The sequence below is a fragment of the Heloderma suspectum genome, chromosome 4, assembly GCF_057233095.1.
Source record: "Heloderma suspectum isolate Gila_16-S chromosome 4, 16-S_ref, whole genome shotgun sequence".
Classification (NCBI taxonomy): Eukaryota; Metazoa; Chordata; class Lepidosauria; order Squamata; family Helodermatidae; genus Heloderma; species Heloderma suspectum.
Genome location: NC_139461.1, coordinates 266,480,873 through 266,508,356, shown reverse-complemented (window position 1 = coordinate 266,508,356; position 27,484 = coordinate 266,480,873). Strand labels below are relative to the sequence as shown.

At 42.5% G+C, this 27,484-nt stretch overlaps 1 protein-coding gene across 7 annotated transcripts in view; it reads left to right on the top strand.

The window, feature by feature from the left end:
* Window positions 1-16,330, top strand: part of UQCC1 (ubiquinol-cytochrome c reductase complex assembly factor 1) — a 52,200-nt gene extending 35,870 nt beyond the window's left edge. For 3 of the 7 annotated variants that reach the window (XM_084853705.1, XM_084853704.1, XM_084853706.1), the window contains exons 8-10: window positions 10,184-10,261; window positions 10,981-11,094; window positions 12,691-15,166. In XM_084853705.1, the coding sequence (XP_084709831.1) occupies window positions 10,184-10,261; window positions 10,981-11,094; window positions 12,691-12,825 (327 nt within the window). In that variant the 3' untranslated portion in view covers window positions 12,826-15,166. Of the gene's footprint in view, window positions 1-10,183; window positions 10,262-10,980; window positions 11,095-12,690 lie in introns of all 7 variants that reach the window. The other 4 variants (XR_014790696.1, XR_014790695.1, XR_014790694.1 and 1 more) reach the window with 3 other exon arrangements.
* Window positions 16,331-27,484: the final 11,154 nt, after the last annotated feature.

Genomic DNA, 27,484 nt, shown 5'->3' with positions numbered 1-27,484 from the left:
TCATCTGGGAACTGGGAAATCCCATCTGAACTGGGAAACTATGGTTGCCACTAGGGACAAGCTAGTATATTGAACCATGGTTTGAATTTGGTTTAATATCCTGGCATGTTCCAAAGCTGGCAACCATAGTTTCTCAGATGGGACAAAACTGGAAACTGTGATTAATTAGAGACTTCCTTGCTTAATTACAGCTCCCCGCGAGGGTGCTATGTGCACAGGCAAAAGGTTCATGAATATCTTGGCTTAACAAACAAAGATATATAATTGCCTAAATGCAGCCATAAACTCTCTGCCAGAGTAAGAATTAACTAGGGTTTGAGGAGCCTGCTGTGGGGTTGCAGAGTCTTTGTCCCTCCCTTGCTTGAATTCTCCCCTGTTTGCTGTCCCACTAGACTACTCAGGACCTTCCTTTTCCAGAAATATATCTAAGTGTCTGCTGAATTCACTGATCCCCATCCAAATAATTTCCATAATGCTTGAGAATCCTGATAAAAACTTTATTGTCAAGTGAATTTTGAAGCATCTCTGGGTTCTTGGTGGTTGTGTGCTATACCAAACTAGAGAGATGTGGGATGCATTCAATCCAACAGCCTTCTCCCGATCCCTAAATCCTTGCTTTCTGTACAGAAACGTAGATGCTACAGAAAACAGGAATTAAGATCAAATGTGAAATAAGTATTCCTAATGGCAAATAAACATATTTTTAACAAAAACAACCTTGCTGTCATGTTGGAGGGACATTCTAATCCCACAACGTACAAGACTTGTTTGTTCAGTGTAAAATCCTGATTTGTAGCTGAGCCTGTTTTAAAAGCTGTACAAGATGATAGGAGCAGGAAGGGGCCGTCCAGCCCAAAATGCCAACCGCATTTTAATTTAACTTAATCCCACCTTCCTGCTTTCCCACCAGACCACTCAGGCCCCTCCTTTTCCAGAAACACATCTAAGTGTCTCTTGAATTCATTTATTGGCTCTGCACTGTGGAGTACAATGAAGGCTTTGTTATATTTTAGCTAGAGCTATTTATGCACAGTAGCCCCTATTCTACCTTCAGTTACTCTGGAGTGGTTCAGCTGAAGTTTTCTGGAGTTACTTCATATTACACCAGTGAAGCTGAAAGGGGAATCTGGCTTGATATTCTACAACTAATTCAAATAACACCCGTACTCCCTCTGCGCGCCCCCTGCTGCCCCCAGTACAGCCAGTCTTGTCCTATAGTAATAATAGCTGTAACACCAGAGGCTAACAATACCATTCATAGTCTCTGTAGTCCATTTCATAGATGTCACTTTCAGTTCAGAAGGATGTCCCCTAGCAACAAACAAAATTCCATGATATCAAGGAAATGAGCCAGTAAACTCAGTCAGAATTAAAAGCCCGCCCAGGACGAAATGAATGATGCATCTAGTTCAGGACTGCATAGGTGACAGTCATTTGCTAGCTTCCGATACTTGGGGGTTTTTTTAGTAAGAGAATAATATTGTTGTTCCCTGTTGTTCTGTCTTAGTTTTCGCTAGTGAAAGACCAGATTAATGTGCGTGCACAAATACACACAATGCGATAGTGGCCACTGTAAATCCAGCTTTGTGAAAACCATTCTGTGTGGAAGTTGGCAATGCAGATGTGAAGATGTCTCACTGTGAACCCCCCCCCCCAGTCAAAGCAGGGAGTGTGTGGGTTAAGAAACAACTAGAGAAACTAAGGTAAACCACTGGAGTCATGCTCTAGAGCCGTCATCCACACAACTGCATTTAAAGTAGCGGCGTAGCAACTGCTTATGTGTGTGAATTTGGGCATCTTGTCCTTCACTTCCTCCACTTTAAATTCAGTGGTTCCTCCTCTGATTTCATTAGCACTTGTATAACTCTTCAGTGATACATTATCACAGTGCTCCTATAGATCCCAGAGTACTGACAGTCCTATTTTATAGGAATAAAGTATGTCATCACTGTTAAGAGATTTAATGAAGTCTGGAGTGTTCCCTCAACCTGACAGTACAGAAACTATTTTCCCATCATACTTTCATTGGACAGGTGGAGGGGGAGCAAGATCCCCCTGGATCCCCCTGACCTTGGTGCGGATTGCCAAACCTCCCCCCCCACACACACACACCCCTTTGCATGTTGAACCAAAAATAAGAGCTGACCCTACATGCCCACAAGCTTACATATGTAGGACCTGTATAAGTGACTGGCAACTGCAGTCACAAATACAGCCCATTCTTGCATTCCACCCAATATGCAGTCGGGGAGAAGCCGCCCTGTCTCATCCACATGTTGTTTAAACACATGGAGAGGGAGCTTGAAAAGAGGGCTCATGTCTATGGTTTTCAGTCCATCCAGGTCTGCATCCCTACAGAAGGCATGTCTGGCACAGAACTCTAATCTCATGTTGGATTCAGCATGTAGCTACACCTTGTTGGGCAAAATGCTGCCATCGGTCTGTATGGACGTTGGAACAGAATGGCCTTGGCTTTGGCATTTTTAATACTAAAAGTCAGAAGCCCACAGACCTGATTGGAAGCATGGCTTGCCCCCCTGTGGATTTCCACTGGCTATATTTGTTGAACGACAATTCAGCCTGCAGAGTTGCAGTTAATGAACCCCATCCCCTCCATCTCAGTGCAGGAGATGGTAAGCCAAAAGAGGGGGATCACATGCTGTGTCTGGATCCCACACAATATACTGAATGTCTATCTGTTGCACTACTCTTCTTCTACTTGTGGTTAGAGCTATAATGTATACTAGTAGAGCTAGCCCAGCGAATCAGTAAGTCGGTATGGCTGAGGGTGGTTTGTATAGTTTTCTTGGAATTGCCTCCACCCAAAGCCACATTTATCTGAAATAGACATTGATTCCATCCTTTGAAAGGTCAGTTCCTAGTGGCTGGAAGATGAGCTATGGTGGGTAGCTCATTGGTTACAGTGAAAAGGCTATTCATCAGTACTGCCTCTATGAAAGGTCACATAGAATTTACATCATCTGCAGAATATGGTGAGCTCTACTGCCGTAAAGGTATAGCCAAATATGAAGGAGCTGGGATGGTGTTCCTCATGTTGTGTCTGATCACCTGGGTATTGCTAACATAGCACCAGGGTGTCATGAAAACAGCTCTTTGTTTTGTGAACTATCATCCTATCTCTTTACTTCCTTTTTCCCCTCTGTAAAGTATTTGAACCTGTAAAGTTGTCCTTCCTCAAGCCCTTACATTCTCCAATAAGTCTCAACTTGATCATTATCAGTCAGGCTGTTGACCTGCTCATTCAACTCAAACTAATCTTACCTGGATTTCAAATTATTGTCTCTGTGCTGTGTCTCAAGATCATCTTCCTGTCATCCTACTGTTCAGTGGGGGTGGGGTGGGTCACATCCTGGACCATCCCCTTCTCCTGTCTTTGTGCTCTCTCTGGTTCCATTATCTCCGGGTTCTCATCATATCTTCCTTGTTCTTTCAAAGTTTCTCTTAATTGATTCTTCCTTTCTTCTATTGTCTATTGCTTTTTATCTCCTTTCTTGCAGCTCACTGCCTCATGCATTTAGTCTCCAATACCATTTCTTTGCTGCTGACTTTCAGCTCTAATGCTCTTTGCCTGATCTTTGGGAAATTTTAGTTAAGAAATGAAAAATAATCTGGGGTTGGGGGGGGGGGGAATAAAGAAGACATCCTTAAAACAGAACTGATAAAACTGAACTGCTTTCTTCCCCTCATTCTTCTCCCTTGTGTTCTCTCTTTCTCCCCCATTAAGCAATTCTACTGTTTCTTCCACACTTCAAGTCTAGAGGCTATGTTATCTTTGATTCTGCTTTCTCTCCACAGACGTACTCAGTTATTGAAACTTGTTACTTTCATCTTTGTAATATTTATAAAAATTAGCCCTTTCTCTTTTGATGAATTAAAACCCCTGTTCAAACAAGAGCCCTCTTCAGGCGAATGCTCATCTAATTCAGCATTCTGTTTCCAAAGTGTCCAGCCAGATGCCCCTGAGAAGCTTATGGGGACGGTATGAATGCCAACAGATCACCCAGCAATTGATATTTAGAGGTGCACTGCCTCTATACATAGAAGTACCACTTAGTTATAATTACTAAGAGCTATTGACGGATGTATCTGCCATGAATTTGTCTAACTCTCTTGTTGCTGTGTCTTGTGGCAGTGAATTCCAGAAGCTAATCATGGGTTGGTGAAGTACTTTCTTTTGTTCTGAATATTGGCAATAAATTTCATTGGGAGATCCTGAGTTATAATATTACAGCAGATGGTGAACATATCTTGTTATCCAATTTTATAAATCTGTATAACAGAGGTGGGGAACTTCCTTTCTGTCAAGGGCTGCATTCCCTTGGGGGTCACATCCCAATGGTGGATGGGGCCATTCCCAAATGTGGGCTGGGCCACCTGCTTTTCGCTCTCTTATTTCTGTCACCCCTTCTGTCCTACTTCCTCTTCCTTCCTGGCCCAGCGGGGGGAGGGCAGATTGCTCTTATAAGAGGTCTCAACTAATCACTTGCAGAGGGCTTTTGAATTTAGGCTGAGGGCTTCATGAGAACCTAGGGCCATATGTTGCCCATCCCTGCTCTATACTGCGCCTCCCCACCCTGTTATTATCCACCCACCCAAACTAGGAAGCTGCAAACAGTTAAGCCTATCCTCACAGAGAAGGTGTTCCAACCTTTTGATCACTTTTGGTTGCACCTTTCCAACTCTGTGGTCCCTTTTTTGAGATTGGTTGACCAAAACTGTTCACAATGTGGCTATTTGCATATTGACTTGCAACCTACTTTACCGTAGTCTTCCTGCCTTTTTTCTCAGACCTCTCCTCTGTCTTAAAGTCTTCAACTTGCCTAATCTGTTCTACTCATTGCTGTGAACGTGTTGCTCTTTTTTCTGCTCTCTGTGTTGGTGCCTTCTTTCTTCTCGTATTCTGTTTAAACCGTCTCTGATGTTGAAATGTCTTCATTCTCTAGTTCCCTATGTGCCTTGGTTCTTCCCTTTTTTCTCACTTCTCTGGTATTCTTGTCTTCTATAAACCCAGAGTTGCATTTTCTGTTTTCTGACTGCACCTTTTCTCACTTTCTGTTCCCTTTCATTGAAATACCTCCTGACATCCACCTTACTCCTCTTATAAACGTGCCTCTCCTCTTATAAACCTGCCTCTTCAGTCTGACATTTAACTGATCTCATACATCTGATCTCTTTTCTGTCCCCTTCTCTTTCTGCTTCAACATCTGAAGACACCCAGAATTTTGATATCGCTACTTAGAATGCCCCATGAAGGTAGAGAAAAGTGGTTCATCATAGTCTTATCCAGAACTTAAGGGTCTAAAAGGTTGAGAATCTCTGATCTAGAGAAGCAGTGTGTAGAGAACTGCCTAAAAGAATCTAAACTGCCTAAAAGAACTGCCTAAAAGAATCAGGCTAAAAAAATCTGTGGGACAACCAAACTAAAAGAAATCTGAACATTCTTTAGTCCAACCCACTAGTATATAATAGATAACTCCCAAGCCACACATTTCTAATAGACTCTGTTACAGCCAGTTGACATACAAGAGCAGAAATCAGAGTGCACCACATCAGAGGTGCATGTAAGGAACTCATGTAGCTCACAAAGAAGCAAAGGTTCTAAAATCCCATGTGCTAAAATCCCAAGTACCAAGCCCTTTACCACATGGGTGACCAGCCAGACGGGCAATTAATAAATTTAATAAACAATTTAATAAATAAATAAATGGGTGAACATTATATTTGAGTTGACCATTGCTCTCTAGCCCTGTATGGTTTAGTCCAAGTGGCAGTGCCTCTCCAAGGTCTTTCACAGCCCTTCTACATAAAGATAATTTTAATTGGAACTGCTTGGTATTTAAACCGGGAATTTCTGCATGTAAAATATGTACTCTGCTACCGAGCTATAGCCTCTCCCTATAGCCTCCCTCTTCTGTGCCCTCTTTCTAGGACAGGCGCAGTCCAGCTAGTAAAGTCCACTGTTCAGACCCATTGATCTTGGAATTTTTTTTTTTAATGATACATAAATTGAACAATACAAGAAAGTAAAAACAAATACAGGATACTAGCTCCAAGCTTTCTGCTTATATCCCCTGCCTATATAGTAGTGTACATAAAATAAGTTAACTATAACATTGGAAAGCAAACCTGTATGTTGTGGAGTAAGCAGTTCTGCAAAAAGTGATGAACAGCAACCAGTTTACCATAAACATATCCCATTTTTGTCTTCTTTCTATAATGATTATATAATTCCTTAGTTTAGCATTGTGCAAGATTCTACATCTGTCTTAACTTCTCCCTCAAGGATGGTATCTGTCACTCTGTTCCATGTAGGGCCAGGATGGGCAACGTCTGACCCTCCAGATGTTTTGGCCTACAATTTCCATCATCCCTCACCATTGACTATGCTGGCTAGGACTGATGAGAGTTGTAGGCTTAAAACATCTAGAGGGCCGCAAGTTGCCCATCCTTGGCATAAAAGATTATAGCTATCAGCCCCATTGATTTAAATTAGAAAATTAAGTTGGACTTAACCCTGGCTGGATTGTAGAAAGCCCTGTAAAGGAAATGCTCATAATAATCTAGCACTGACAGCATTCCTACTTTTTGCTGCGAATTAAAAAGCAAATTAAAAAGCAACATTAGGAAGAAAAATATTTGTCTGACTCTAGAAGTCATCAGATGATTTTTTTTCCCCCCTAAAGTGTCCCTTGTATATGTCTGTCATTCATTAGAAATGAACAAACTTCTTGCAAAAGCAGAAATTGCTACATTGGTGGAACATAAGGGCTTTTACAACTGGGGTACAATCTGTTTTCATAATGTATAAATAAATGTTTAAAACTAGAATTCTCCAGGATTCTGGACATCTTACTGTGTAACTTTTTGTGGTTCACTTTCCTTCTTTTCCTTTTACTTGAGGGCAGAAGTAGGGCAGAGAAATAATTTTTATTCACTTCAGAAAGGTTACAGTAATAAAGAAACTCTTGTTAACATCAGAGAGCATGGCAGCCAGGAGTTTTCACAGTCTGGCATTGTTTGTTTTACCAGCAATTTGGAACCTTCTGCACTCTTAAAATATTGGCAAGAAAATATTTAACTGTTAACTGTTTTGTGGCAAGCATGAGTGTGATGCCTTGGGTAGGAGGAGCACTGGAGGAAGCTAAGTTTTATCCAGTCTAGAAATCTCCCTGCATTTGAAAGAGGCGTGGAAAGTACAAAATCTTGCAGTGTACATGAAATATGTGAAGACTAAATCTGAAACTTCCACACTTACAAATGCAAGGTTCAAGTATAACAAGCATAGCAGAGGGGGTATGGACAAACTTGGTAATGTGTCTAGAGATGGAATGGGAATAAGGGAGTAACAGATAGAAGAAAACTGTATTTTTTACTCCAGAAGATATTAGATGGAAACTTTGGTGCAATGGCTGCATTTGGACTTAATGATAAATGATGGTCTATCATTACAGGAAAGAACTGTAGCAGGCCTCAGGTTCAGATACTCCCCTCTCTTCTTCCATTGTAGCCATAAGGAGGAGATCAGATGCTTTTGCTTCCTTTTTTGGATTAACTGCAGTTTAGCATTATGTTTGAACCCTAAACTGTGGTTAATCTTAACTACAGCTTGTTCGAAACAAGCCAGCACTTTATCTCAAGGACTGAAGCTAGCCTGTTTCAGTGGATGATAGCTAAGTTTAACCACTATTTCTCCAGGTTCACATGTAATGACAAGCTACAGTGAAGCAAAGGCTTCCAATCTTCTCATGGCTGCACCAAAGGAGGAGGAGGGAGCCCAAGGCTCAGTGTAGGTTGTTCCTGTAATGCGCCATAGTATATCGTTACTTCTGAATGTAACCAAAGTGTCCCTTGTCTTGTCCTTGGTGGACACTGTACAGCAAAGAAACAAAACATGTTTCTAAATGAGTACCGTTGAATTCCTTAGGTAGAGAGGCTGGGAGCACTCCTTAGACTCCAGTTCTGTGCACGTTTACCTGGGAACAAGTCTAATTGAATTCACTGGAATTTACTTCTGAACGGACATGCCTGCGATTGCTCTGTGTGTCTTTCAAAAGTAACTCTTGATAAGTAGATCTCTGTGGCCTCATATGCAGGTATGCACTAACATTGCTATAATATTTTTGAATGTAACTTTTAATCTATAGGTTTGCTCCCGACAAAGGTGTGAAGGAGCTTAATTGCAGGAGAAATCCAGTGGCTATTAGTAGCATTAGCACTGAGTAGCAATTTAAAATTCTTTAGTATCCTCGACACTTGAGACAAGCTTGTAGTCAGTGAAGTCATTACTATTGAAAGCTAGGTGTTGAAATTTGCCAGTGCTGGGAAGACAGGATTGAGAAGAGAAGGTTTCTAAAGAGCCCTTCTTTAAGTTTATTCACTTATTTTAATAAAATGGTGTTTCTCTAGTGTTAACCAGTTTCCTCCATATACTGTGATAGCCCTCTTAAAAATGTGATGTTATCCAGGATACCGCCCCCTCCTTTCAATGCAAGAGTCATATTTTTATTTATTGCCATGTTTGTTTGGCTGTGTTATCTCCTTATTAATCTCTTTCTTAAAGCTGCTGCCTTTTGCTTTTATATAGTGAGCTGCTCCCCTAGGGATGCAAAATCCAGGACTAGTCTCTGTAATGGTGCTGTTTATTTTCTTTGCCCCCTTGCAATTGCCTGCTGTAACATTTGTAGTATGTGTTAAGTAATCCTTAAGGTAACATTTTTATTATGTCATAAAAAGTGCATGGCAAATATATTATAACTCATGGAATTTGTTTGTTTTAAAAATGGAAGGATAATTTATTGAGTGTGTTACATGAGAGCTGCTCTCCCTTATTAGAGTATAGAAATGCTGCTTATTTAGGAGTATGTTCTATTGAGAAAAGCCATGGTCTCTGACATGCCTAGCAAGAACAAGCTTGGTTGGCTAAAAGTGACATCATAGTTTATGTACTCAATAAAAATTTAATTAAGTCATTACAGAGGTTGCAGTCATCATTTAACCCTGTGATTTCTTCTGTTTAGCACTTTTTCATTAAACATTCAGTAATAGCCCAATGACCAAACCTTGATGGCCTATAAAATAAATGCATGAATTTTAATAGTTTATATAAATGGAAAAATATGAGTAACTGACATAAAAGAACTTTTTCCTTGTGGTTCCACTGTATGCATGTATTAAAAAAATAAAGTTATGAAGGATAGCAGTTTACTGGAAGACTGTATATAAGCCATAGGTTTGATAGTATGACATGAACTAATTAGCTGTTTGAGGGGAAAATTATTACAAGGCAGTAACCGCAGGGCTATATGCATATTAATAGGGCTTTGATGACATCATTGATGAAGCAGTACTGGTCTGTTTTTATCAAAGTGCTCAGAGTTGTGTATGGTGTTATTCATGGCTTTCTTTTGTGGATCATATTCTGCAACTGTGATGGGGCCAGCATGAATCATGATCTCTAGAGACTAAACATTCAGATTTATTTGTCTGCTGTTTTTCTGTCATTCTCTTATAAGAGTCCTGTTCACCATCTCTTTCACCTACAGCAGCCTCCTCCAACCTGGTGCCCTCCAGATGTATTGGACTTCAACTCCCATCAGCCCCAGCCAGCATGGCCAGTGGTCGGAGATTCTGGGAGTTGTACTCCAAAACATCGGGAGGGCTCCTGGTTGGGGAAGGCTGGCTTATAGTGTCACAGTACAACATTCTGCTTGTAGTTGTACTTGATGTGCTTGTTCTGGGGCGGATGTTCTCTGAGAGGTTTGACATTCAGTATGGAATTCCTTTGCCAGAGTATCATAAATATATTCAATATGGGCCTACCGCTGGGGTGTAGGAGCCATATCCTGGATGGGCTACTTCCCACATTACTTCTGTGTTTAAAAGTATTATATATTGCCCATGCATTGAAAAAGTATGCAGAGTTTGGTGTTTAAACATGCATTCCTGCTCTTCCTATATTTGCCAAGGTTCTCATTATGTATAATTCTTGTGTTCAAAACTTTTGTTCCCCACCAAGCTGTGGCCGACAAGTGTTGTAGTTCTGTTTCATCTAGAAGTGGGTTGGATAGGCAAGATACTTCAGCTTTCTGAAGCTGCTTTCAACCTCTAATTTCCCCAGCGCTACCACTGATTCAAGCGTTTGTACTGCTGCTTTACTTTTCAGATTGATTCTGTTGCTCGGAGAGAAAGTATGAGAAGCATGACAGAAATCTTCTATGCAGCTATTTTTGGATATGATGAGGTAATTCTGACCTATGTTTAGTGCTGCATGTGTAGAGAAGATAAACAAATGGGGTGGGGTGGGGATGTCTGCTCTGACAAAAAAACAACAACCAAGCCTCATTTTGGTGCCATATACACTGGTTTTGCAAACTATATCTTAGATTATCCCAGTGATCTATATATCTTGCTTAATGTATTCTGCTTCTGCTCATGTTGAGGAGGGGCATGAAGCCAGTGAATGTGGTGTAGCCATAAGAGAGTTATCTTGCACCCATAGCATGCTGCATGTTTGCAGGGAACCCAGTGCTAAATTTTTCATGTATGGCCCGAGTCTTGGTTGGCATTTAGTACGTAACAGAGCATTTTGCACAACCTCTTGATTATTATTTTTTTAACACAGAGTCTTGAATCCTCACTCCTCAGGCTGCTGAATCTCCTACTCAGACCTATATCTGTCTTTAAAATTTCACCAGTGATTAGTCACATAATCTCAGACCTATCTCTCTAGCCAAAGGGGATAGAAGTTTGCTTTCCTTCCTTGAAAATATGATCTATGATGCATTGTCTTCAAATAAAAGGTGGATGAAAATGGACATTCCTCTTTGAAAGTTGCAACTTTCCATGGGTTTGAGCCTGTATTAGTACACTACTACACTCTAGAGAGAATGTTAAGTCAAAACTACTTCCTGTTTAGTGCTTAAGGTTTCCCCATTTGCTGTTTTTCTTGCTCCGTTTTAGGGAATTTTATCAGATGATCATGTACTTGCAGCAGCCATCTGGAGAAATCTGTTCAATAAAAACTGCGATGATCCAAGGCAGCTGGAAATAATGGTGGAATATGTGCGCAAACAGGTGGGCAACTGTTTGGAATGTGGGATGCTCTCACTTCTTTTCAAGTAATGTTAACATTTGGTGTACTTGCCCCCCAAATAGTGTTTTGGAGTGGAGGCCTCCCCCCGCCACTGCCTTTGTTGCCCTTAACCCTGGGCCAGTCATATTTCCTCACCCTAAGTTAACTCACAGGGCTGTTGCGATGAAATAGGGAAACTCTCATGTTTGCCACACTGAATGTCTTGGAAGAAGGATGGTAGGTAAAGGAATACATTTTATTACCTTTATCAATTGTTTTTCAATTTGTCAGCATGGGTGTATATGGAAATATTTTTACTAGTTAAACTCCCAGTATCATCCACAATCTTGAGAGATGAGGTGCTGCTATTTTTCTTGGCTAAAGGCAAAAATCCCAGCCTCAGAAGTTGTTTCAAGTGGACCCCACTGGCATCCTGTAAACAACCAAGAAAGATAATGTAAGATTGCTGGGAAGGGTGTGTCCAAAATATAAGTCTGGTCTCTTCCCAGTAATTCTGTCTCTTATATGGATTGTCCTTTCTATCTGTTTCCATACATCTCCTCTGTATTTAATGTTCTTGGCTTCATACATGCCTGGGGGCTAGGGAAGGGCTAACCACATTTTAAATTACGATTTTAAATTCAGACAAAATGGACAGGACAGAAAATTAAAGTTGGAAAGATGCTTTGACAAATGTCTTAACCATTGGACCATCCAGTTGAGTTAGGCACTTTCTTTCCAGAGGTCTATATATTTGCTCCCAGAGCCAGGAATAAAACCAAAGTTTTAAAGTGTTTGCATGCATAGTTGTGACTTAGACCAACCCAAGTCCTGAGTTTCATCTTGATCTTTGACTTCCCCTAGAGATGACCACCTTTTACAGATTAAGTGGCCTCCCAGATTGCAAAAGTATTTTGGCTGGAGACTTTTTGATATAATATAAAACCCTGTTAAATTTAGACTAGTTTTCTCCCATAACTCTTTGAGTGACCCAATCCATTCACAGACATTTAAGCATGTGCAGAAAAATCCATCTCTTAGGTCACAGTCCAGAACACCAGGAGCATAAATCTCGTTGAACTCAGTGGTACTGACTTTTCGGCGAATTCGGTAGGGCTGCCTTGGCAGGCGGAAGTGTCTTTTCACTCGCACAAGTCATCTCTGGATCCAAGCCATTGTGTAGGCAAATTGTTTTCGATTATTTTTGGTCAAAGAAAGAGAGGCTCACATATTGATATCCCTCTCTTGAGCACTCTGAAGACATTGTAAACTAATGTAATCCAGGCAAGAGGACAAGGGCCCTATTTGCTCATTCGCTGGCCAAAATTCATCCTTTTTGCCTCCAGATTGATCTCAAATAGATACCTGTCGGACATTGCTCTTTATATGGCTTTCTTGTCTTTTAATCACCTGTTTCAGCTGTTAACTTCCCTATTTTTATATAACATGAAATGACATGAGATCCCGAATATCCCCACTCTGCTTCCTTGGTGGTTGCATTCCTTGGTGGTTGCACTAAGTTAAGTCTTCTGACTGGGGGAATCATCTTTTGTAACCAATCTCTTAAGTGACTTGCATTATTCTGTTGTGAATGTCAGGTGCAGCACCTGGATGCTATGCCGGGAGAAGACCTGCTGCTATCTGGCGAAGTCACTTGGCGCCCCCTTGTGGAAACTAATGCACAAAGCATCGTGAAGCCTGCTTTACCAACATATAATGATGAAGGACTCTGAAATCTTCATCAGCCGGCTGGAAAATTGCTTCTGACTATGTGCTTTCTCTGTATGTGGAACAATTCCTGGAATTGGGACTTGATTTATACAGTGGGCTCCCAAGTGAGAAAAGAATAAATGCTGTATTTGCTGTTTGAAGGAATGATTAAGAATTTCCCTCTTTTGTAATTATTCCCACCGTAGTAAACCTGAACATGCTATTTTTAATATTATATTTGTAGTGAAATGCTGCTAATTCATTTGAGGCAGATGTCCCCAACCTGACACCCTTCAGAGTTGCTGTGACTACAGTTCCCATTATTCTCACCAGAATATCAGTGGGTCATGCTGGCTGGGGATGATGGGAGTTGTAGTCCCAGCACTTCTGGAGAGTGCCAGGTTGGGGAAGGCTGATTTGAGGAATCCCTCGCAGTTACAATATCCAGTAGTCCCAGCATGCTGGTTCTCAGACGGAGCTTTCATCTTCTGAGAGCAAAACAGTTTACCAAAGTGACAAGCAAGCTGCCTTTTGTCTAGTAAGAGGGGATCATCTGCTCAAATGTTACAATTCTGTCTTCTGTGAAGCTGGTAAGTACAAGCATGGATGTGAAAAGTCTTCCTGTACAAGTATGGTGTATCTCAGGGCAAAAGAGATATTGGAATTGCAAAGCTTGAAAAATGGTTGAAGTTCCTAAAAGGACTGCCTGCAATTTCCCATCTAAGGCCAGGTGGAAGCTTGATACAAATGGGTGAGGGGCAGTTTCCCTGCTTGCCATCACAGCACAGGAGCAGAGAGCATTTGTTAATGACCCCAAAGGAGGCAGAATCTTGAGAGCCAAACTAAATAGCATCAGCTGGGAGGGGCTGATAATTATTGGATCACAGCAGGTATGGAGAGGGAATTTTCCACTTTCTTTTCCTGCTGTAGTCCTGAGGAAAACTCCTTTTCTGAAGCTGGAATAGTTGCCGTTGGGGGAAAATCCCGCATGGGTGTTCATGGGGGATTTTCTCCCAGTGCAGATCGCAACTTCAGAGGAAGGGCATTCCTCAGGATCACCGCAGGGGACGAAAGGGTTAAACTGGTGCGATCCCAATAATTATCAGCCTTCACCTCAGCTGATGCTATTTGCATTTTTTAAATGCCTCCATGTTAAATGCAACACCCATTTAATGACATGGTCTAGTTTGGGCCAGAGGCTGTGCCTACAAATCAGTTTTCAGCCTGCCATTGCTGTCTTCCTGCTATGCTCTGAAAGCTTTGCAGTATGAGGAACATTTACTTTTCATGGGTTTGTTTTGCTCAGGCCATCTCCCTTCAAAATAATGGCTCAGGATCCTATGTGACTAACAATATGACCAAGTGATGGGTTTTAAAAATTTGCTTATCAAATGATACCTTCCCTTTGAAACCTCCCTCATATGTGTTACATAAAGAAGGTTAGCATATTATTTCTTTTTAGAAGCAGAACCTTCTTTCTCTCTCATGGTCAAAATTGAAGCCCTGAGATACAGTCATCTTGTTTTCCATACCATATAATGCCTTTGTTAAACAGCTGCGAGAACAGTTTTCCACATACTTAGGGTTTAATCCTAATAAATGTACTGAAAAACAATATAGACAAAGGTGTTTCATTTGGGATAGCATTAAGCGTACAGAAAAGTTGGTGTGCTTCACTTCCTTGTTTGACCAAGGCTGTACATGTCTACCCCTGCTCTTAATAACATCTTCCCAGTGAGCTCACAGCATAATATAATCATGAATTTTCTGTATCAGTGGCAGTTGGACTAGATTAGGGGTGGATAGAAGGTAGATCTCCAGATGTTTTGGACTTCAACTCCAATAAGCCGCTGCTAGCATGGCCAGTGGTTAGGAATGCTGGGAACTGAAGTCCAAAGCATCTGGAGCTCTACCTTCTGTCCAGTCCTGGACTAGATGACCTTTGAGGCCCCCATGATTTAATCCTCTTTTTCCTGGGTTGTCATGGAGATTCAGATAAGATCTCAAGCACACTAGCTTGCTCTTTGCTGGTTGCATCCAGGCAAGTGGTGCTATAAACTACCTGCTACTGATAATCATGAGAGTCGGTGGCACAAAAAATGCATTGTCTAGTGCAGGGGATGGGGAACCTGTGTCCCTCCAAATGTTGTTTGACTCCAACTCTCCCATCAGCCCCAGCCAGCATGTCCAATAGTCAGGGATGATGAGAGTTGTACACTTGACAACATCTGGAGGGACACAGGTTCCCCACCCCTGATTTAGTGCTCTTCTTCTGGAGGGGAGAGGGTTATATGAAAGCTTGTATATTGTCTAAGAAGAGTTAGACAACTTTCAATGACTGGCTTCAATAAAAACCCGAACCCTAATCCCTGATCATTGTCCTCCTTCCCTTCACATTCAGTATTGGAATTATTTTGTAAACTGCTGAATTTGAGCTGCTCCACCCATGTACCTATTAATGGAGACACCGTGTTAGATGAGATTAACTTTTTTTAAATGGAAACTAAATGTAGCTGCATCACTGTCCCATGCTGAGATTCCAGACCCCTCCATTTGACACACTGGGTGTGTTCACACAATAATGGAGGGAAAATGAGCCACAGTGGCTTATTTTCCCTCCCTGTGCATTCCGATTGCAAGCTGCCTAATTAGCACAATCCCCCCCTCACTGGGCACAGGTTCTCGTAACATGCATACCCAGCTGGGGTGGTTTACAAACTACCCTGAAACCCTAGAGGAAGTCATGCATTTCAGGGTGGTGTGTAAACCACCCCAGCCACCCACCCTCACCAGGTTCGCACGCCACAGCAACCTGTGCCCAGCGAGGGTAATTATGCTAATTGGGCAGCTCACAACCAGCATGCAAGGGCAGGGTAAATAAGCCGCCATGGCTTGTTTTTCCTCCATGATCGTGCGAACCCAGTCATTGAATCAAAGTCACTGGGGTTTGTATGAGTACGCAGGTGCAATTGTGCAAAGTGTGTGTGTGTGTGTGTGTATTAAACATACAGCAAGCAATTCCAGAAGTGGGAAGCATGCATGTATGAGAAATATATGGGAATTAGTTCCAAGGCAGTAAGGGACAAAAATACAATGAAATAAGCTGTGGATGTACCCATAGACCTTTGCTCTAGCAACAGCTACCAGTCAATTTTCTTTGTACAAAAAAGGTCAATTTGTTGTTTTTTTTCTAAAGCAAACTTCCTCAGTTTAACTTGTTATAAAATGAGTCATATAAAGAAACTTTATATGTGTGAGGTATATTCCACTTCTGTGAAAACATTACAAACCAAACAATTTTTTCTCAGTTTATTTAAGATGCTTTTGTTGCAAGCTGAGCTAAGGAGAGAACCCTCTTATGTGTGAAGTATTATGCAGTGTGTGTGTGTGAGATAATAACACCTTGTAATTCATTACAGCTGTGTTGTATTTACATAAAAGAAGGCTTAGCTGTGTAGGAATTTGCTGATTAATTTATTTTTAATGGGAGTGAAGTATACCAAGGACCAAAATAAACTTTACTGTGTGTATCTTGCTGCTCCTGGAATAGATGGAAAAAGTAATGGTAGATATTTTGGCACCAAAGTACATACATTAATTCATATCTAAGATACTCATTTCAACATTAACCCCCCTGCATCCAGGACCATCTTGTCACCCTGCGATGCCATGGAAACATGCCTGGGAGTCCAACACTGCCAGTCAACCTTGTGGAGGCCTGAGATGCACCAGTATGAGAAGTCTTTATTTACTGGACATGCAGAGCCTGCAGTCCAGAATCCTTCTATGCCATGGGACCATGTGGAGCCCAAGGGACCCTGACAGTGAATACTATTGGCTTTAGAAGTTGTGTATACATTTAGCACCTTTCATACTTAATGGGGTGGGAAGTTCTAGTCCATAATCATGTTGTCTGGCCCCAGAAAATACTGGACAGTTGTTGAGCTGCAGAAAGAGCCAAGAGGGAAATTAACTAGTAGAACATTTCCACTCTCAGTGTACACTTGTGGTCAACAGAGGGAGATAAGATATTAGGATGTAAGAAGTACTGCATAGATTCTAATGTGATGCCTAGTAAGCCCAGATTGCGTGCTGTGTCAGAAGCTGCACTGTATTGACCACTGTGAATATATGCAATAAAGATTGTTGGTCAGTTACTGTTAGGGCTCCAGTTGCAGTGCAGCCAGACATCTCTCATTTTCCCAGGGTAGAAACTGAGTGGCAGTGGTCAGTGGAGGAAAAAAGAGGTACACAGCCCCTTGGGCCAAACAGGACATAGTTTAGAAGACAGGGCTGGATTGAAGTACACAGGAATGGGAAGCCTGCAGGAAGAGAACATTGCCCTTACATAGAAATGCTGGCAGAACAAAAGCACCAATTTCAGTCATGGTCTCTGTTCCCCAGCTGTGCCCTGATGGTTTAGCATAAAACTCAGTTGCCTTTCTAAACTGGTCTGGTCAGGAGTTGCAAGTGGGAAAGGCTGGATGTGAATTTGCTTCTGTTTTGTGCCTCCTTATAGGCATAGCAGCTAGGGCTGGGATCCAAAGATCTGCTTGCATGATCAGCAAAGTACACAAGCTGCAGATTCTTCCTCCTCACCCCCTGCCCCACCTCTTCTGCCTCCTGAAAACTGCTCCAGACGTTCGTGGGACCCCAGAGAGCAGTATGCAGCATGCTTGGAGGAGGCTGCGGATAGGGGAGGGGAACTAGTGACCTGCTTCCCACTGTGTGTAAGATGCTCTTCTGTTTGTGGAGTTCTAGATCCATGCCCAGTTTTCAAAGGATGCGTCTCGTCATACCAGCATTAAGCAACAGTTGGTGTGGTGCCAAGGGTGCTAGACTTGGTTCCGCATTGCCTGGGGGCAAATCCCAGCATAGCCATGAATTTGTTTAGGCAAGCCTCTTCGGCTTAACTTCATTAGAACAGAGGCTGAGGTTCACTGTGAGGGCACATAAAATGAGGATCGTAAAACACTTGGCACATTAAAAGTGCTATATGTATTATACCTGCTCCTGTTCAGTAAAAGTTATAACCTATTACTAAGAGATATCTGTTGAAACATGTCTTTGAAACAAACATGTTTTTGCTTTCAGGGCCAAGTAAATTCAACAGCACTCTGTTCACTATAGAAGGATGTTTCCCCTTAAAGTTTAGGTTTCCTGTACTTGGAGAGTTAACAGCTTTTGCATCAAAAGTTTGTTTATTTGGAAGATTTTTATCCCAAAGTCTGGCTACAGAAGTATTTACTCTTGTGATCGTATAGCCTCAAAACATCCTGAAATGTGAACTGGTAGTGGTTGGGGAAAACCTAGGTGTCACAATTGCTACCATGAAGTTCCTTACTGTGCTAAGAGAAAGTGAGTAGTTAGTTGAAAGTTGTATATTGATGGCATGTTTGCCAAGATGACAGGCAGATACTAATTTCAAAGACCAGTAGTTTTCATGATGAATCAGTGGGTGTGGCTGAGTTTTATACAGAAAGCTCTGGTAAAGTACTTTCAGAATTGAAATCACCTTGATGGGGATTCATATCTTTGCTACTATTATTTGTATGGTCATTTTTAACTTGCTGGGGGATTTGCAGCCTTTGGACCCCATTGCAACAACCATGTGAGGTAGGTTAGTCTAGAGATCCACTGCTGAGACTTAAGACCGCTTCTGACACTTGAAAATTCATCCACATGGAGCAGCCCTGTGGAGTCAGCACACAGAAGAATACATTTCTGACCTGTTGCTTTCACACCTACAAGTATCATTTTCTGATGGTGATTCATGAGAGCATGAAAGCACCCTTTTCAATCTCCACACTTGTATAAATGTAGACTTTGAAGCAGTGCCTGTAACTTGGGGTCATTTGGACCACTTTGTGGGCATGTTAGTGATTTGGCCAATCCCGTGCAAACAGTCTGTGGCAAGTCCAAATCTATCTCTAGCCACTGACCATGTTTTCCTTAATATGTGGGGCTGTCTCATTACTGGAGATGTGTAGAAAATCAAATTACATTAATTAACCAAGTGCCACATACTAGACCATGCAAGCACAGGATGGTGCTCAATTTGGCAGGGCTATAGTAAGACCGCAGGTCTCTACAGTTTTCATCTGTAGGGTCCTTTTTGCTAACCAATCACTACATGAGAGGTAAACAAACAAGCAAGCTAGGAATCTGGGTGGGGAAGGGGTGGTCTTGTGAAGGGAGCCTAAACTCAGTGGTAGACTTGCATGTGGGACCTATCAAGCTGGCACTTCTTTCTCTAGGAAGGCTGTATCCAACTCCCAACTTTTGGTCTTAAGCTACAACGTGCAAAACTAAGAGAGCCAAGATTCCACTCAGTGAGCAACACTGAAATGAGTGAAAGAACAAAACTGACATCTTTATACAGTTTGCACTTGTTGAAGTTACAAAGATCAGCTGTTGAAAGTTACATATTCACTCCACGCAATAACACGTATTTATAGTTAGCCAGAACAAACTTAAGACTAGCGTGACAAACAATATTCTACAAATATAGAAAATGTGCTCTTTCACAATTAAAGCAGTTTCAAGCTAACTGTTGAAGCACCATCACACAACGTAAAGGTTCTTTCTGCAAATAAAAAGGTTTCACAGGCATAGGACAATTCCACCCTGTTTTCCACAAATAAAGCTTTGGTCAGTAAGAGCAGTCTTCAGTTAAGTTATGTAGCACATTTTCACTCTTAGACTTCAGTTCTTTCACAGTTAACTAATCAGTAGACTATAGCTTTTGCTGGAACAGTTAGAATATTTTTTAAAATCCCTTTATTAGAAAAGTAGGGAGTCTAGATGTCATCTACAACATAGGAAAGTAAATAAATAAATTGAGACAGAGAGAATCTTGAGATTTGCTATTCCAAAGTGTAATTAAATAAGTTTGCTTGTGGCTTGCTACAGCTCAGAAAATACATCAGACAATTGGTCCGTATCATCAACTATTATTTTGAAACTACAGGAACTACTCAAAATATACATTTTTGCAGCAATCAAGAGGTTAATTAACATTTCTAGATCTGTTTCAAACACAATACCCTTAAAGTAACATAACAAAGTAGTCCTGGGGTCGGTATAATAAATGTATTTCATTGATCAAGTCTTCCCAAATCTTTAAATGACTGGACATGCCCAGAAAATTACAAAAATCCACGTGGATGCCTGCACATCGCCAGTCTAGATTTGGTGGTAAAATTATAAACATGACTCAGTCTAAATTATGGAAGAGAAACTGTATTTTTAATTAGTATTCCTCTAAAATACGACTTAATTTCAGTGTGGTTATCCTCATCCAACCCATCACTGATACCACACACTGATTCAGAAATGTAAAGCCTCCCCAGAATATAGTGGAAAGAAGATATAGTGTATAATCAACATGCTGATAAACCCATTTCCCATCCCTGGATTATCTTTCTCAGTGGATTCATGTAGATGTTGAAAAGCACAGGCAACAAAACTGAACCCTGTGGGACCCCCAAAGACCGAAAGGTTGAGCACAATTTCCCTAGCACCACCTTCTAAGATCTACCTGGAAGGGAAGATTGGAGCCACTGTAAAACCATTCCCCCTTAGCTCCAGCCCAGATGGATGGTATGGTCAATGGTATCAAAAGCCACTGAAAGGTCCAGCAGAACCAATAGGCATGCGCTGCCCCTGTCCAGCTCCTGGTGAATATCATCTACTAGGCCAATGGTGTTTCCATCTCCAAACCAAGCCTGAAGCCAGGCTGAAATGGGTTGAGATAAGAACATAAGAACAGCCCTGCTGGATCAGACCAAGGGTCCATCTAGTCCAGCATTCTGTTCACACAGTGGCCAACCAGCTGTCAACTAGGAACCCACAAGCAGGACATGAGTGCAAGAGCACCCTCCTGCCCATGTTCCCCAGCAACTGGTATGCATAGGATCACTGCCTCTGGTACTGGAGGTAGCACATAGCCATCAAGACTAGTAGCCATTGATAGCCTTTTCCTCCAGGAATTTGTCCAACCCCCTTTTAAAACCATCCAAATTGGTGGCCATCACTACATCCTGTGGTAGTGAATTCCACAGTTTAACTATGCGCTGTGTGAAGAGTCATGTCTCCGTTACCTTCCTTTTTTCCAAGCTAAACAACCCCTGCTGTTGTAACCTCCTCTCATAGGGGAGAGATAATCAGTTTCATCCAGGAATTCTTGGCATTAGTTACAAGAGTTCAACCCCAAACTAAACAGTAAGCTTTGCTGTATTACTAAAGAGTAAAGAGATGCCATTTGATCAGAGGATAATTCATTTCTACATAAGGATACACTTAAAAGGATACAGTTAATCAACTGTAGAAACTAATTCAACAAGTGACTCAGTCATATTTAAAGGAAGTCGGCACAGTATGAATATACAGAAAGAAATGGAGAGCCAAATTGTTCCCTACAAACAGAAACATTCGTTTGGCTACACTCAGCTTTTGCTTCCTTTAGAGCCAAGAACTCAAGTATAACATGGTCACTTTCCCCCAGAGTTCTTGTAACTGCTACTTTATCCACTAAGTCATCTCTGTTAGTTAGGATCAAGTCAAGGATAGCCGATCCTCTAGTTCCTTCCTCTACTTTCTGTATGAGCTTCTTGCATGTCCTTTGCTACTTGCCTGCGGAACCACCTTGGATAACTCCTTTAGAGTTCTGACTCGTTCAGACTGAAACCCGGAGCGGATTCATCATCCCAATGACATCGGAGCCACCAGCTTCCACAGCCAACATCCAGTGTGGGGGAATAGTCAGTAGCTTCCAGGGGAGGCTTCAGATCACAGCCACCTCCACCTTATCAGCACCTCTAGCATCTGCAACCTAGTGTCAGGAGTGACTCTGAGCATGTGGAGATGTTTAGTAGCTTGGGTTCAGAATGGGAACAGCCAAAATAGGGGGAGGCTCCCTCCCTAGTGAGCTCAGGTATGGCAAGGCCTTCTTCCCAAGACTTGGACTCACAGATGGCTCAGCCTGAGTGCCTCCCCCTTTCCTCCTCCATGAGAACCCAGGTTTCAGGGGAGAAGAGTGAGGGGCATGACTTGAGGGACGTGAGGGTCCTTTGCAGAGCGAAGCAGGAAGTTAGAGGTGGAGCTCAGATGCTCCACCAGGTTGGCTACATGTGAAAGCCTACGTAGGAGGGAGCCACTTTAAGGGAGAGGCATCCGTCCCAAGCTAGTCTGGCCAAGAAGTTCTTGTTCAGACTGCTAGTAACTTCTCTAACTTCCACTTTGGTCCCTCTATTGATATTCGTAATTGTGTGGAGTAGCTGTTTTCATTGTAGTCTGAGAGTTTCCTAGAATTCGCATTTGTAAGGAAGCTAGTCATTAACTAATAAAGTAGTGAGCCTGAAGCCTAGTATCCTGGAATGTGTTGATTGTGAAGGGGGAAGAGGAAGGAATGTGACACCTAAGTAGTTTTCCTTGCTATCTCACCCTGGATAAATTGGGGAAGGCGGGAAATTATCCATTCTTTTTCTGTAACTATTCTCCTCTTCTGTTGCTATAAGAGAGGAGTGGGCAGTTTATGGCCCTCCAGATGTTTTGGCCTACAACTCCCATCTGCCCTAGCCACCATAGGCAATGGTAAGGGATGATGGGAGTTGCAGGCCAAAACATCTGGCGGGCCACAAGTTGCCCAACCCTGCTATAAGATATCAACTACAGTCAGTCACGGAGATAGCAAAATGATATGAAGTATCCATGTAGAGAGCTAGTATACCAACAGCAAGCCAGGCTAGATGGGCCTTTGGTCTGATTCAGTAAAGTCATTCTTACACTTAATGCAGCAGCGTATTCTTATCTTGGGATGTCTTTAAGGAGCGTTTACTTGGCTATGAAAGTTTATAAGAATATTAATGTACCTGCAGTGGGTAGATAAGTGAGCTAATTTTGCATGACTCACAGCTCATTAGGAAGAAAGTAAACCAGCTTTTCCTCAACCTGGGGGGGGGGACTTCACGAGCAATTTAGTGCGAAGTTAGAGCAGTCTGAATTCCTTCACGTCAGATGACATTGTCACCAATCCGCTGCCAACCAGCTACTTCCCTCTTGAAAAGCTGCATTTTCTGAAACTTCTTTTACTCTGACTTTTTTTTTTCTACTGAAAGCAGCTCTCTGGTGGTTTTACTACAGTTGTGCCTGTCTCCCCCACATTAAATCCTGGGCATGCGTCTGTGACCTGACAGTGACATGGTCAAGGAGGTGGGACGCCCATTCCGTCTTGTTTCCCCAATGGAAGTAGTTTTTCCCACTGAGAAAATCCCCAGGAGCGCAGCAGCATATCCTACTCTTCTGTGCATGTTAACTCAGAAGTAAGAAATAAATCTCACTCCCCTGCAGTGAAAGGGTTAAAGGCTAAGTTTAGTAACTCACCCTACCTCTCCAATGCCCTCTTAAACCTGTTGGGATATTGTGCTTCTTTGATGTTCTGTAGTTTCTCTGAAACTACATTTCAATTCCAAAGAAGGGCAACGCCAAAGAGTGTTCAAACTACCGCACAATTGCGCTCATTTCACATGCCAGCAAGGTGATGCTCAAAATCCTACAAGCTAGGCTTCAGCAGTATGCGAACCAAGAACTACCGGAAGTACAAGATTTCAAAGAGGCAGAGGAACTAGAGATCAAATCGCCAACATTCGCTGGATCATGGAGAAAGCAAGAGAATTCCAGAAAAACGTCTATTTCTGCTTCATTGACTACGCTAAAGCCTTTGATTGTGTGGATCACAGCAAACTGTGGCAAATTCTTAAAGTGATGGGAGTACCAGACCACCTTACCTGTCTCCTGAGAAACCTGTACGAGGGTCAAGAAGCAACAGTAAGAACCAGACATGGAACAACCGATTGGTTCAAAATTGGGAAAGGAGTACGACAAGGCTGTCAAGGGCTCCTTGGAGGCCTCCCTCAGTCTAATCCAGTAGCCAAGTCCAGACACAGACAAAGGGATTCCTTTCAAAGCTTTATTCTTCTTTTACAACTTAACAACTCTACAGGTAGCAACTAGATCTGAGCAGCAGAGTACCTATGCCCTAAGTTGAAACAGTTGGTCCCCGTTTGAAAGGGAATTACTGGCAGACCCCTGAACTTAAGGACTAGGGAGAATCCCTCCCCTTTTCCCTTGGATCCTCGGGGCGCAGCCGTTGTTTGCGTGCCAACCGGGCACTGCACCTCCTTTCCGCGCCCTCCATCTGGCACCGCTCTCTGCGTCTGCGTCACGCATCCACCAAGTCTGCTATCTCTGCTCGGTCACTCCCCGGACTGCTTTCTAATCTAGGAATGCTGGTGGGAGGAATCTCCGTCAGCTGTGGGCCCTGGGAAAGAGGAGCGTGCTCCTCTCCCAGGAGCGACTGCTCTTCCTCAGAATCAGAACTACTTTGGGATTCTATGGGCTCAGTGTCCACCCTGACAAAGGCTGCATATTGTCACCCTATTTATTTAACTTATATGCAGAGTACATCATGAGAAACGGCGGGTTGGATGAATCACACAGGTTGGAATTAAGATTGCCGGGAGAATTATCAACAACCTCCGATATGCAGACGATACCACTCTAATGGCAGAAAGCGAAGAGGATCTCAAGAGCCTCTTGTTGAGGGTGAAAGTGGAGAGTGCAAAAGCTGGTTTGAAACTCAACATTAAAAAAACTAAGATCATGGCATCTGGCCCCATCACTTCCTGGCATATAGAAGGGGAAGAAATGGAAGCAGTGACAGATTTTACTTTCTTGGGCTCCAAGATCACCGCAGACGGTGACTGTAGCCATGAAATTAGAAGACGCTTGCTCCTTGGGAGGAAAGCTATGGCAAACCTAGACAGCATAGTAAGAAGCAGAGACATCACCTTGCCGACAAAGCTATGGTCTAATCAAAGCTATGGTTTTCCCAGTAGAAATGTATGGCTGTGAGAGCTGGACTATAAGGAAGGCTGAGCGCCGAAGAATTGATGCTTTTGAACTGTGGTACTGGAGAAGACTCTTATGAGTCCCCTGGACTGCAAGGAGGTCAAATCAGTCAATCCTAAAGGAAATCAACCCTGAGTGCTCATTGGAAGGACAGATACTGAAGCTGAAGCTCAAATATTTTGGCCACCTAATGTGAAGAGAAAACTCTCTGAAAAAGACCCTGATGCTGGGAAAGACTGAAGGCAAAAGGAGAAGGGGACGGCAGAGGATGAGATGGCTAGATAGCATCACCGATGCAATGAATATGAACTTGAGTACACTCCGGGAGAGAGCGGAGGACAGGAGGACTGGCGTGCTATGGTCCATGGGGTCACGAAGAGTCGGACACGACTGAACGACTGAACAACAACAACAACAACAAGTTTCTCTGATGTAAAATTGCATCTCTGTTGTTACGTAAAGTCCTTTCTCAATCTTTCCGTTTATGGGAGCTTCTAAAGGGGTGGGTGGGTTGGAAGCAATAACTCCAGGGCAGACTGCTGGAATGGGGCAAAACTGAGGGGCTGACCTGCTCTTGGGCTCGAGAATTGGGGATTTGGGCTTCTCAAGGCAAAAGTGTGCACATGGGTAAAAATGGGGTGGGAGCAATAACTCCACAGCAGATTGCTGGAATGGGGCAAAATTGGGATGGGGGGAAGCTCTCAGGCGGAGCCTTCAGATTTTGGCTTCTTCAGGGAAATCTGCACACATGGGGAAAATTGGTTGCTCTCCATTCATAATAATGTAGTAGCAAGGGGAGCCTGGACAGGGCTGGGAAACAAGCCTCTCACATGGGTTGAGCAGCCCCTGCCAGTTTGATGACATTCAATTCTACTTCCCCCACCCCAGCCAGACGTATGTTCCTTTCAAGCACTGTGTGATCCCTGAAAACCTGATTTTAAAGGTACACTACACTCAGCTTATCTTGCTTTGTATGTACCTGACGGACCAAAGCTGAATCCATGAAAATCCGGGTAATACTCCAATGCACTTCTCATTCCGTTGCTGTGAAGATCCCCCCACTGGTGCCCTCCAGCTGTGCTGGGAGTTATAGTCCAAGGCATCTGGAGGGCACCAGGTTGGGGAAGGCTGGATTAATCTACCCATCACCAAGAGGAAATGGCCTCGCATTACTAACGAGTACAGTTCCAAAGAGTACTTTTCATACTGACAAGCACCAGCCATGCACTTCCTGCTCTGCCACAACTGTCAGTGCACTCTTCAGAGCAGAAGTTGGAGGAAGCGTGCCGAAAGTGTATTGCAAGTGAAGTTTGTAAGTCAGAATCCTGATTGTTTTCAGTTTCAAAATGTCGTCACCAACACATCAAATGTAGGCTCCACTTCCACATTAAGGTGTTTTGATCAGGGCTTAATTTGAGGCTTGGCTCAGCCTTGGCACACATGAAGTTATTACAAAAAAAGAAGAATGTGCCTCTGAGCATCTCCAGGGTGAATTTTTCTCAGTGGCAAGAAAATGGAACCAGCTCCCACATATCTGGAATTCAAAGGCATGGCTTTGAGATCAGAGAATTTGACAGCTGGGGAGGCTTGAACTGCCTACCCGATTTCAACACATGTGCAAGCTATTTTGGGTTTTCATTGGTTACAGCTAAAGCTGGAGGTGCTCTGAGGTTCTGAGTATCGTTCTTCCTTTATTCAGGAACATTAAGGCCTGGTTCCAATCCAGCTATCTTGGTAATGATTTCAGTCCAATAAACCATGGCTTATTGGACAAAGAACTAAGCATTGTGCCCACATGCTTCCTCCTTCCCTCCCCTTCTCTTTTCTCTCATGTCTTAATACAAGACTTCAGGATTTTGTTAAACCACAGTTTCCCATTACTTCCAAGCTGGGGAAAGGTGGTTTAAACTCTGGCTACAATCCTGGCCTGGCAAACCAGGATCAACCATGGCTTGAAATCTTGGTGTGAATTCAGAGCATAAACCATAATTTCCTGGTTCTGACATAATGGGAAACTGGTTTATCTAAATTTGGTATGTCTTCCCTCTGGTCTATATATTTACTACATCATATATTCTTGCCCATTAGAAAAGAAAGTGCACAGATTATTTAATTTATTAAAGCCACCACGGGAGCCATATTGTACTGACTGGCAGGATAAAATAAATAAAAAATAACCAGCTTACTAAGTAAATTAGGATAATGATAACTTATTCAAGGCCACCCTGAGAGTTTCAGTGCAGAGCAGTGACTTGGAGAAATGCCACATCCCCGAAACCACCCCCTTGATCAAATGATTACCCCAGCAGTTCATGACTGCATTCACATAAGCATACACAGAATTGGAAATGCATCATGGCTCTCCTGGTATAACATCTAGTCTGGTCCTTAGGACATGACGCAGCCAAAGAAGGATTTTAAAGTCTTGGTTACTGAAGCATGTGTTTAACTCTCTCACAAAAATCAGTGGGGCTTCCAACTGTGTAACTTTGGCTGGATGTTGCTTTTACTTGTTTTTGTTTGTTACTGAAAGCTGAATACTGAAATAAGCATGGAACATACTTGGACCTGCCTTTGGTCTTGGACTTGGCTTTCATATGTACCAATACGGTAGCCCATGAAAATAGTATGAAGTGAGAATGGGCAGTACTAAGAGATGGCAGCAACTCCTAACGCACTCCATTCCAAAATGCTGACTACACTGTCCTAAATCTAAACATCATGGTGACTTAAGCATTATGAAGGCAGTTTGCCTAATACTTAAAAAAAATT